Source organism: Chenopodium album, chromosome 12 (assembly GCF_948465745.1).
Source record: "Chenopodium album chromosome 12, dcCheAlbu1.1, whole genome shotgun sequence".
In the NCBI taxonomy this organism is placed as follows: Eukaryota; Viridiplantae; Streptophyta; class Magnoliopsida; order Caryophyllales; family Amaranthaceae; genus Chenopodium; species Chenopodium album.
Genome location: NC_137845.1, coordinates 20,817,393 through 20,829,718, shown reverse-complemented (window position 1 = coordinate 20,829,718; position 12,326 = coordinate 20,817,393). Strand labels below are relative to the sequence as shown.

General features: G+C 40.5%; 1 protein-coding gene across 1 annotated transcript; it reads left to right on the top strand.

The window, feature by feature from the left end:
• Positions 1–3,634: 3,634 nt before the first annotated feature.
• LOC145571047 (uncharacterized) lies at positions 3,635–4,027 on the top strand. The gene has a single exon (XM_081630146.1). The coding sequence runs from the start codon at positions 3,635–3,637 to the stop codon at positions 4,025–4,027; it is 393 nt and encodes a 130-aa protein (XP_081486272.1).
• Positions 4,028–12,326: the final 8,299 nt, after the last annotated feature.

Sequence of the window (12,326 nt, the reverse complement as noted above, 5' to 3'; positions counted from 1 at the left end):
ACATTCGCAACCCAGTCAGAGAAGGTTCATGGCCAAATGAACCCAGCGTCTAACAACTTTTTCACTTCGGCGGCTGCTGCCTGACTTCTCTCCTCGCCATGATTTCTTTTCTTTTGCCGGATGGGCTTCTTTTTTGGATCCACGGCGAGTTTGTGGACAGCAAGATCCGGGCTGATACCTAGCATCTTTTCCACTTCTAAGGCAAAAATTTCTTTGAATTATTTCAGCAGATGGTGCAAGTCTGCACCCATCTTTGCAAAAGCAGCCGTCCCCACCTTAACAGTTTTCTCTAGACAATTGTCGTCAAGAGGAATATCGATGTGCTCACCAACCTGCTGGGGACGGAGGTCATATGACCGTTTCCTAGTCAGTGATTGCTATTGCTATTGCTTTTCTTTTTTGACCACCACCAGCTGATCAGTCTTCCTTTTCTTTGAGGCTGGTGAGGCAGTATGGTCATAATTGATATAACCAAGGTCTATTGGCTCCTTCCCCTGTCCGGCTGCAGCACCGCAAGCTTGACGTTCGAGAGATGCACTCTCTAGCCGTCTTTTAATCCCCGTTCAAGGAGCCAATAGTGCCATCATCCCTCTCATACTTGGCCAACATGAGAGAAGGGATGATGACGGCCTTGCACTCGTTCAGAGTGGGTCGGCCGAGAATGAGATTATAGGCGGTCAGCTCTTCGACCACCAGAAAACGGATGGTCATGTGCCGACCGTTGCCTTTTTCTCCCAGCCGGATAAGGAGATCTATCCGTCCGACTAGGTGCACCACTCCTCCCCCAAATCCGACAAGCGGATGGGAGACATCATGCATGCTATCTGGCCTATATTTGAGGTTGGATAGGCATTTGCGACTGATGATGTCGGAGGAGATACCTGTGTTAATCAGGATGCGGCCAACCTTTTGGTTGGCCACTTTGCATTCTATGACCACGGGGTCACCATGTGGCCGACAGACTTTGCCTCGGTCCTTCTCCGTGATGACGACTTTTGGGAAGGCGGATGTGCCAGCCTCCTGTCCCTCTTCAACAGAATGGATCATCTTTTTCAGATGGTCCTTTGTGCCCTGCATGGTTGGGCCACTCCGGGGAATCCGCCTGCTATTGTGTAGACCGGCTCCTCATCGGTTTCGGAACTACTAGTAGGCTGGGGAGTCTTTTTTGAGGACTGCCCCAAATTCGCTTTGGAAGTCACTTTGGAATCACATAGGATTTCAACACTCCTTTGTCGGCCAGACGGTCAAGCGTCCGCTTGAGTCTGAAACAGTCATTGGTGTCATGGCCGACGTCCTCATGGTAATGGCAATGTTTGTTTTTGTTTCGTTTTTCAGCGGAACCTTTCATTGGCGTCGGCTTCTCTTAGGTCAGCCGATCCTTTATCTCCATGAGGATGGAGTAGTTGTCCTTGTGGAACTCGTACATTAGAACGTAAGGTTTCCAGATCTCTTTTTTCTTCATTCTCTCTTCGGGTTTTTGAGCCGGCTGAGCAGGCCGACTCTCTTTCTGCTAGTCAGACTTCTTAGAGTCCGACTGCTTATTTGAAGAGCAGAGTTTGTTGGCTATATAGGCTTCCGCCTCCATCAGGGCTCCTTGGAGGGTGAAGATTTTCTTGCGGACGATTTGAACTTGAAGGTCGACCCATCCTTCAGACCATTAAAGAAGTTTGTATAGGCTACCTCGTCATATAGCCCTTGAATCTGGATTCTCACCAGATTGAACCGCCTAACGTAGGAGCGTAGCCCTTCTCTATCTCTCTGCTACACATCGCTCAGGTCGAGACTTGTTTTCTTTCTAGGGATGTTCATAGAGAAGTTGGAAGCAAACAAGAACATAAGCGTCTTGAAGCTGTTAAAGCATCCAGCCGGTAGGTTACTGAACCACTGTTGGGCTATGCCCTTTAGGGTAGCTGGGAAGCAGTGACACCATGCGGCATCATCCAACCCCTATAGGTACATAAGGTGGGTGTATGCAAGAAGGTGATCTTTTGGGTTGGAGGTACAATCATAGGTCCCTACCAACATTTTTAACCTTAGCCCGCTGTTCGGCCTCGGCTATCTCCCTGGAGAACACAAAGGGTTAATCTCCAAGGTTTTGTAGCAGAAGCTGCCAGTCCATAAGCTGGTAATTGTATGCCCCTTGTCCTCCGAAGAAGGCAGGCTGGATGTAAGGTAAAGCCGGCGGCCTATATAATGGCTGGGCCATATACTGTGCCGAGTTGATTATATGGGGACCCGTATGCATGGAGGGGCCGCCTGACGGAGCCCCATGTATAGATTGTGAATTCCTCAATGAGGTATTCTTGAAGACATCTAGATAAGTAAACGTGGATACCGACTTAGACAGATGCTGGTTCTTCTTTTGCTCAATGTAGTGTCGAGCATTAGAGAAGGTCTTTTTGCTGCCGTCCGGCTGCACATGCCGGACGGCCTTTCTTTTTGTTGTTTCTGGGAAACGGAGTTTGGAGAGGTCAATCTGGGGCCGAGCCTTCTCCTTTATAGCAGGGTGAGGAGTAGGCAGTCGGTCCCTGACTGATTTTGCTTTTTGTTCGACTGTTCCTTCCTAGGAGCTGCCGTCCTATTGATGATTAATTCTTTGATTTCACCCTTGAAACTCGTCATGAATTTCATGAGCTCGTCTCGAGTGACTGGGGTTGATCTTGCCGCCTGAGTAGGATCAGATGGCTGCCCAGGGGGCTTGCTTGTACCCGCCTAGTCAATGTTCTGCTCCCGTCTCTCCTTGCGACGTATGCACTTAGAGATGAATGACCCATCATGGGCCACATAGGTTTCGACGCCACAATCGTCACCAGAGTCATGGTCCGGAGGCTGGTTGGTCTCTCGAGGCGGTACAGGTTCTTGTGAAACCATCTTTGAGGTACTCTCCCCACAGATGGCGCCAAATATTTCGGGTGTTTTTGTGTCCCTTGGGAGAGTTACAACTCGAAGATTGGATCCAACGAAGCCGCCTGTACCTGCAAAAGAACGGAGCTCTGGATGTTTTGAGGTCCGCCTCTGAAGATTAAGTTAGTACGGATTCGGAGTAAAATGTGCGGAAAGTAAGTATCTTCTCGAAATTCGAGATCAGGTGTTCTCTATTTTCAAGAGCAATAAATGATGTAATGATTAAAACGTGCCCCAATAAATGGGGGAATGTCCCTATTTATAGGGTCCTAGAAAGGGGTGCCCTGTCTTAGGGTTTGATGACCTAGGATTTAGGGCAGAGCCGTTTTGCTGCTCACCTTGGGATTTAGGCCTTGAAGGCCATCACTCCCAGGGGTTTATTTGCGTGACAAGTGTAATCATGTCGAAAGTCCATTTGGACACCTCTTTTCATGACACGTGTCGCACTCTCATTGGGCCACAGTGGACTTCTACATTTCCTTCCATACAAGGCCTTAAATAGTGTTATGCCAATACTTGCATGGTAACTATTATTATAAGAGAATTCTACTAAGTTATTAGTGAGACAATAATTCTAGGTCCTCAATTAATAGAAGAAACAACAAAACAAGTGAGAGAAATTCAAGCTAAGATCCAAGCTGCCTAGGATTGACAGAAAAGTTACGCAAATTTAAAGCGTAGAGAAGAGGAGTTCCAAATTGGAGAAAAAGTTTTGCTTAAAGTATCACTAATGAACGGAGTTATGGGATTCGGAAAGAAAGGTAAGTTGAGTCCAAAGAACATTGGACCATATGAGATTTTACAGAGAATAGGAAAAGTTGCATATAGGTTAGCATTACCTATAGACGTTAGCAGAGTGCACCATTTGTTCCATGTTTCTCAATTGAGAAGGTATATCCCGGACAGGTCGCATGTCTTTCAACCTGAGACTATAGAACTAGACCATAGCTTAACCTATGAAGAAAGACATGTAAAGATCCTTGACAGTAAAGTGCGTAGTACACACAAGAAAGATGTCAAGATAGTAAAGGTTTTGTGGTCAAACCAAGAGATTGAAGAAGCGACTTGGGAAGCCGACGATGAGATGAGAAAGAAGTACCCTAAATTGTTTGAGGTTAGTTGAGTTACAGGGACATAACTCGTTTCCTTTAAGGGGATAGAATGCGGTAGAATTTCGCCCTTTTTACCGTATTTTCAAGCATTTTTGCGCATTTTTAGTATATTTTGCACAATTTATGCAAAGTTTAGAAAGAAAAAGTTCAAGAAAGGTTACAAAAAATACAACAACTATAAGTATTAAGAAAGGTTTTTATTAAGTGGGTAAAATTTTTTATGGTTTTCGTACTCAAGTTTCGAGGAAGAAACTTCTTTTAAGGGCGGTAGACTGTAATACTCCGTGTTTTCATTATATTTTTATATATAAATAAATTATTTTATTTATTAAAATGAAATTATTTATTAAAAAGAGAATTATTTATTTAAATAAATTATAGGTGTGTGTAAATAAAATGGATCATTGAAGCAATCAAAGTATTTTTAATTAGATCAATCCTATTTAAAAAGGGTAGACCAACTTATTGGGAATTTAGGGGCCCAATAAGTTGGCCCAAAGGGAAAATTTGTAAGGGATTAGGAATTAATAATGGCAAATTTGTAAATATGAGTTTTAATTTTAAAAGGAGAGTATAAATACCTTAAAACTCCAAGATTTTTCCACACAAGTACATAATTGTCGGATTTCACAACAAAAAAATCAAAGGTTTTCTCTTTATTTTCTTTCTCTCCTTTTTCCTTTATTTTTTTTTCCTCTACATTTTCCCCTAAAACCCACACAATCTCTCTCCTTCTCCCTCCTTTTTGCACGGCCGGCCACCAGCACCAGCACCACCACCGACGGCCACCGACAGCTGCAGCAACGCCGGCAGCCCAGTCGGCCGACGCCACCCCTTCTCTCTCTTTCTTTTTTTTCGGTATGTTCATATAAAAAAAAAACTTCTTTAATCCTTAAATTTATTCTATTGATTTATTGTTTTAAAGGGATGATTTTTATTATGTTTTGGTGTTAATTTTGGGATTTTGATGTTGCTAATTTATTGTTATAATTTTCAGATTTTTATTTAATTAAAAACCCCAAATTATAAACTCTAGAAATTGGGGATTTTGTAAAATTGGTTAGGGATTGAGGCTAAATTGTTATTCTTGATTAATTCAGGGTCTAATTATGTTTTTTTGATGTGTTTGAAGCCTTCAATTTAATGCCGGAAATTATTTACACACACTACCTTTTTTATTATTAAGTTAGGGTTTGATTACCCATAAAAGGGAAAAATGTTTTAATGATTTATATATGATTTCCTAGTCTAAAAGTGGTGTTTTATAAATAAGTATGCTGGAATTTTATTTAAGTCATAAAAATTAAGTGTTTTTGAAAGGATTTGAAGTACCCACTTAAAGAAAAGGTTTTATGGCTTTTATGTCATTAAAAAGGGTTAATTAGTATGGTTTACATAGTATTATAGTTGCTGGAAATTTGTGAGAATAGTGGATTAATTATAGTTATATATTTTTAATTGTAGGAAGTTTTCGAGCTAGGAGATTTCTAGCTACTGTGGCCGAGTTTAGGTATTATTCAATGTACATATGTGCACAAGAATATTTGTGTATGCGTAATATCATGTTAGGATAGTGAATTGTGTTTGAAGTAATGAATTAGTAGCATGTTTGGTTGATTATATGCTTGGAATTGATGTTGGTTGGACATGAAATATTATGCAAGCATGTGAATATGATATTTGAAGCATGATACAAGTAGAATATATGTGAATCATAGAAGTATGTTTTATTTTTTTGTATCAAGGAAGCATGAAATTAATAAGCATGGCTTATGTATGTTTAAAAGAGTTATAATTAGAATTATTGAACATGATTCATGAATTTTATTCTCACCCATTATTTATTGGTGTTGAGTCAAGGAAGTTAGTTTATTTATTTTCTCACTCAAGTATGTTGAGATCGAGTCAAGAAATTTTATTAGTGCATTCTATGCACCAAGGTAGTAATCGTAAAGCATGTATGAATATGCTTGGCACTCGTAGCAAGTGGGAATTGACATATACGATTAGGAATAAGGAAAGTAAGGAGCCACCAACAAGGGTTTTAGGAACTTGTAAACCGTTCACGGATCATAAAGGACAGCCACGATTAAGGGACAACGATAGGCAACAGCGATTGGCGCGTGAAGGTTACACCCCATTCATAATCCATGAGATTAGTAACTCCATACGATTTGGAACCACGAAAGGAGGATCAGGGATGATGGTATGAAGAGAGTCATGGAGTCACATTCGCCCGTATTGTCCTCTACTCGATTCTTATTGTGAAAAGTGATTTCTGCGATCTAAAAGGCATGCAAACAAAGATTCAATTTGCTCCAAACAATTATTAGGCTAAATTAGTTGAATATTAATGCAACATATAATTCTAAATTATTGTGATCACTACAAATAATAACAAGATTAAAAAGGAACCTAAACCGGTCATCCAAATTATCTTATTAGTCCTGATTTTCAATTACATATTCCCTTTAAACATGTAATATGGTGATCAATAATAACAATATAATCAACATTAATATTGAAAGAAATTTAACCATAATATCGTTAATCAAATCAAATAATAACTAAACCCTAATCATGATACTAGCAATAAAATAAGTAATTAAATTAATTAATTACTCACATTTCGCACGCTCCTTTAAATTGGTACATCATGAATAAATTGTTAGTAAATTCAATAAAAATATAAATCAAAGTGAAATTAAATTAAATAAAAGTAGAGTGGATTTGGTCCAAACCCTCAATTAATTATACCTTTCATGCCTGGGTTTAAGTATAGAACCTCGGGTCAAGTATAGACTCCTTGGAGTGCTTAGGGGAAGTATTATGGAAGAATAAGGAGTCTAGTTTTTAGGCTAAAGAGGGAGAAGATAATTATTTTTGGTATAAGGAGAGAGAAAATGATTTTTAGTGCCCTGAAACTACATAAATCAGGTTTGTATTTATAGAGAAGACGAATAGGGAGATGCACAGAACCCTAGAAGAGATAAGAGCCACAGAAAAACCCCAATTGGGAACCGTGATACGGTGTTGGGCACCATGACACGGAAATGTCCACTGTGGCATGGTAAAGCACACCGTGTTGCGTTGTATAATTTGTCTAAAAAATGTGTCTAGATTCATAAGCGCGTGAAAAAAATGCGGAATAGACACGGGAAAGCATCGTGTCACAGTATGTGTACAGCGACATGGTGCAGAATACCGTGTCACGGTACCTGGTACCGTGACACGTCAATTTATTCCGCGACGCGACAATTTTACTGTTGCGCGGTAATTCTAGTTTTTTACGCGTTTTTAAAACTATGATAACTTTTGGTACGTAACTCGAAATAAGGCATATAATATATAGTTTGAAAGCTTTCTGATTTCCAAATAAATTAAAATCAGGTCAAACTCTTTTGTAGATTTTATGATATGGCCGTTTTAGTGAAAGGGTGTCGGTTTTGGGCCAAGTTTAGTATTTTGCTCATATCCTCTTCGTTTTAAATCCGAATTGGGCTTATAATATATCGTTGGGAAGCTTATTGAAAGTCCTATCAAACCAAACAATAATTGGGTCAAAATTATAAGGCCACAAAATCAGTTTCTCTCGATTTTGTGATGTGGACACGAAAAGTGGAAAGTAAGTTCTGGTTTAGGGAAATAGGCTAGGAATTGGGTTGGTTTCTGAAATTTATTGGGATTAAATATGGATTTAAGAACTCCAAAGGTTAAATACTCAACCCGAAAAATAACGGCAGTGAAAGGTTAGTCATCATAGAGTTTGGTTTTGGGGAGACATTTTAGGTGTCTAAAGAAGCCCCTACTTTGACTGAGTTTGTAGAAACGTCAGTTTCGAAAACGATAGTCAAAGTAGTCGATAGGGAAGGAGAATGATTTAAGACGTTCTGCGATCCTAAATCACTCTTTGTACGCCGATACCTGTAGAAAAATGTTAGTTCCACAGATAAAAGAGTATAGATAGAATGTTTATCTGTCACCAGTGTATCGGTGGCAAATATGCTCGATAGTATCTGACACTAGTGTTTAGGTGGCAAATGAGTTTGGTAGTTTTCTATGCCTTAAGCAATCCACCGGATGAAGATTGCTGTGATATTTTCCATTCTTGAGCAATGTTAATATAATCACAAACTTCATCTCCTTGTGAGGTGGCAACGACCAACAATTTTCCATGCTTGAGGAAATCTATTCTGATGATGATATTGCAAGTCTCTGTGTATCGAGAACCATGCACCATGAATCGTCTTCGCTTTGGGAGATAATCACTAAAGTTTGAAAAATGATGGTGGTTTGATTGTCCCCGAACGTGGGCTGTAGATGGTTCGATTGTCCGCGAACGTGGTCAGTAGATAGTTCGCTTGTGTTGGGGTTTGGTGAGTCCGACTCACCGCGGAAACAAACCCAAAACCAAGACCGCACTTGCAATAAATAAAGCCAAAAACATATTTAACTTAATGACAAGATTAAGATAATAATTATACCTTTGACGCGTGCTTCGCCCGACCTTGAGGGGCTCTTACTTCGAAAGCTAGCCTCGAAAATACGACAACCTCCAACGGAAGTCCACCCACAACTCAAACACCGACTAGGTCCAATGCCTTGGAGTTAGCAAGGCCCGACCGAAACCCGTGTAATTGAGTTCAAAGGTTTTCACAAAGGTGATGCCTTTTTCAACTCTTGAGTTCAAAGGTTTTCACTACTAGTGATGCCTTTTCCAACTCTTACTCAAGTGTTTTTCCCAATACCCCAATTTGGGTATTTATAGGGAAATGCAAGAGTGTGAAAAGCTCTCCCATCAATGTGGGAGAATTTGATTTTCCCATTTTACTTTAAAGCTAAAATAAAATTAATAATCAAACTAGTAATAAATCAACAAGTGGCAAGCATACAAGGAGGAGTAGGTGAGGACCATTTGGAGGAAGGGGGACCAAACTTGCTCCCCACTCTCACTCCCATAACCGGCCACCTCAACCCCATATCCCCCAAATAAATTGCGCCACGTGGAACCCACACTTGGGCACCAAGGCACCCAAGGTGGGCTGCCATGTGCTACGGCCCAACAGGCCACGCACTAAGTGCGGGCTGCTTTGCCGAGGCTAGCTGCCAGCAAACCGCGCACAATGTGCGGGCTGCTAGCTGCTGCCTGGCAGCATGCCTCACACATTGGTGCGGGCTAATAGCTGCGGCCTGCCAGCAAGCCTCACACATTGGTGCGGGCTACAAGCTGCCACGGCCTAGCAAGCTACGCACCAACTGTGCGGGCTGCTAACTGCCGTTTGCTAGCACAGCCACGCACACTAGTGCTGGCGGCTAGCTGCGGTATGCTAGCCTACCCACGCACTTGGTGCGTGCTAATAGCATTTGCCGCGCCTCTAGAACTCGGTTTTCCAATGATAGGGGTATTTAATCATTGTTGATTTATTATTATTTTCACGTCTCGTCTTTTTATTATTTTTGACTCGACTTCCGACGCTCGGTTTCGACGCTCCAAACTTGAATTTCCAACGTTTAAATATTAATTACTCGGTCGACTTGTTAATTAATTCCTAATTAATTTGCCATTCGGCTCGTTAGTTGCTTGGGTGTGACCCGAAGGGTTAAGTCAAGATTAAGCTGTAATATTAATTATGCATTAATATTACTGATCGGAAGCGGCCTCCACCAAGGCATTTTGATCACTTGACCTTATTGAAAAATTAGCTTTCTAATAATTCCGAACCCTTTATCGGAATAATACACTTGTTCGAAGGACACTATTCCTTTCAATCACTCACTTGTCCTTCCGGACAAGTGTGCTTTTAGTGTATAGCCCTTTTCCTATGTCTCTTAATGCCTCTTCATAAACTATAAGGTAAGATTAATTTGTCATCCTTATTACGTCCAGAAGTGTTTCTCGATTCCGAGTTCGACTGTCAATAAACAGATGATTTCTAAAATCCATCCGAGCACGGCCATGTATTTTACAGTCTCGCTCTACGAGAGGCCTTGTAAACAACAAAGACATCTTCCCTATCATTAATAGGAGGACATTTCCAGTCTTGTAATGTAGCTTCTCTAATTGAGAGGATCTAGCCGCCCGAGTGATGCCGTTATAATCCCCTATTATGGCAGACGTTTGACAATCATCAAAGCGAACTAGTACTCAAACAAGAAAGCTCACAATACTCATGGTCGAGGAAAAAGGTTCTGATAGCAATAATGAGAAGTATACTTATGACGATTTTTAATATCTTAAAGTATTCTCACAGGTCGATCCAGTATGGTTCTAAACCAATACCTGTGCAAATGATTCATGAAAATCATGTCCTTGTAGCACAAGAAACGGTGCTATAAATCAAACTACACACTAATCTCCAATGGTCATTAATCGTCCATCGTTTAAATGACCTCGATTATGGATAATTTTTTATTATAACATTCAATGTTCACTTAATTGGTGTTTCCTTACCAAGATTGGTCTTGATACCCTATTTTGAATATTCCAAGAATAGAATGGACTCATTATTTAATTCTAAACCACAATAAAATAGCAAACGGAGTGATTTAAATCGCATGAAAAATTTAATTTCTCCAACACTGAATGGTTCATCATAGCGCTTTACATTAAAAATGTCCAAAATTAATTAAAACACTAAAATAAGGAAATCAAAGCCAATCTCCGATGTGCCTGATTCCCATTGCCTCAACGTGCTTGTTGTGCTTCACTTGAGGGAACGGTTTAGTCAGTGGATTGGCTACATTCTCATCCGTTCCAACTTTACAAATTCTGATTTCACCTTCTGATTTCCATTCTCGAATCATGTGAAACCGCCGCTTGACATGTTTGACCTTCTGATGTTCTCTTGGCTCTATTGCCTGAGTAATAGCTCCATTGTTGTCACAATAGAGGTCTATTGGTCGCTCGATGGAGGGTACAACACCAAGTTCACCAATGAACTTGAAAATCCAAACTGCCTCCTTAGCTGCCTTAGATGCTGCCAAGTATTCGGCTTTAGTTGTAGAATCTGCAGTTGTGCTTTGCTTAGAACTCTTCCAACTAAATGCTCCTCCATTGAGATAGAATATGTACCCAGATTGCGACTTGAAGTTGTCTCTGTCTGTCTGGAAGCTTGCGTTAGTATAACCTTGAACAACCAATTCATCTCTGCCACCATAGACCAGGAATTTATCCTTGTTCCTTTTTAGGTACTTTAGGATATTCTTGGCAGCAGTCCAATGCTCCTCTCTTAGGTCTAATTGGTATCGGCTCATAGCGCTCAAGGCATACGATTTATCTGGCCTAGTACATATCATGGCATACATGATCGATCCAATTAGCGAAGCATATGGAATCTGATTCATCCTTTCTCGCTCATCAGGTGTCTTAGGACAATGCTTCTTGCTTAGGGTTATGCCATGTGATATGGGTAGGTGACCTCTCTTAGCCCCTTCCATTTGGAAACGAGCTAGTACCTTATCAATATAAGTACTTTCACTCAATCCTATCATCCTTTTCGATCTATCCCTATAGATCTTGATGCCTAGTATGTACTGAGCCTCTCCCGAGTCTTTCATTGAAAAACATTTTTCGAGCCAAGCCTTTATAGACTCTAATAACGGAATGCTGTTTCCAATAAGTAATATATCATCGGCATATAAGACTAGGAAGGCAATGTCACTCCCATTGACCTTCTTGTAAAAACAAGATTCATTTGGATTCTTGATAAAACAAAACTTACTGATGGCTTCATCGAATTGCAGATTCCAACTTCTGCTTCCTTGCTTTAATCCATAAATTGACTTCTTAAGCTTGCATACCTTTCCAACATTGTTTTTGTCGAAAAAACCTTCAGGCTGTGTCATATACACAGTTTCATCCAAAATACCATTTAGGAAGGCAGTTTTGACGTCCATCTGCCATATTTCATAGTTGTAATATGCAACAATCGCTAGGAGGATCCGAACGGATTTGAGCATTGAACCTGGAGAAAAAGTTTCATGGTAATCAATACCATGAACTTGTCTACAACCTTTTGCTACCAATCTATCTTTGTAAATGAATACATTTCCATCTTTGTCGGTTTTCAAATTGAAAATCCACTTACATCCGATAGGTGTGTAACCTTCGGGTAAGTCAACCATGTCCAAGACTTGATTTTCAAACATAGAATCCATTTCAGATCTCATGGCCTCTTGCCATTTAGCAATGTCGGTGCTTGCCATCGCTTGCTTGTACGTTGCCGGTTCATCTCCATCCATGATCAGGATGTCCTGATTCTCGGTTAATACTAAACTAAGATATCTATCAGGTTGAGATCTTGGCCTTTG

Bases quoted from the DNA above. Each gene is read 5' to 3' on its own strand.
- LOC145571047 (XM_081630146.1), top strand. From the start codon at position 3,635: ATGAACGGAGTTATGGGATTCGGAAAGAAAGGTAAGTTGAGTCCAAAG.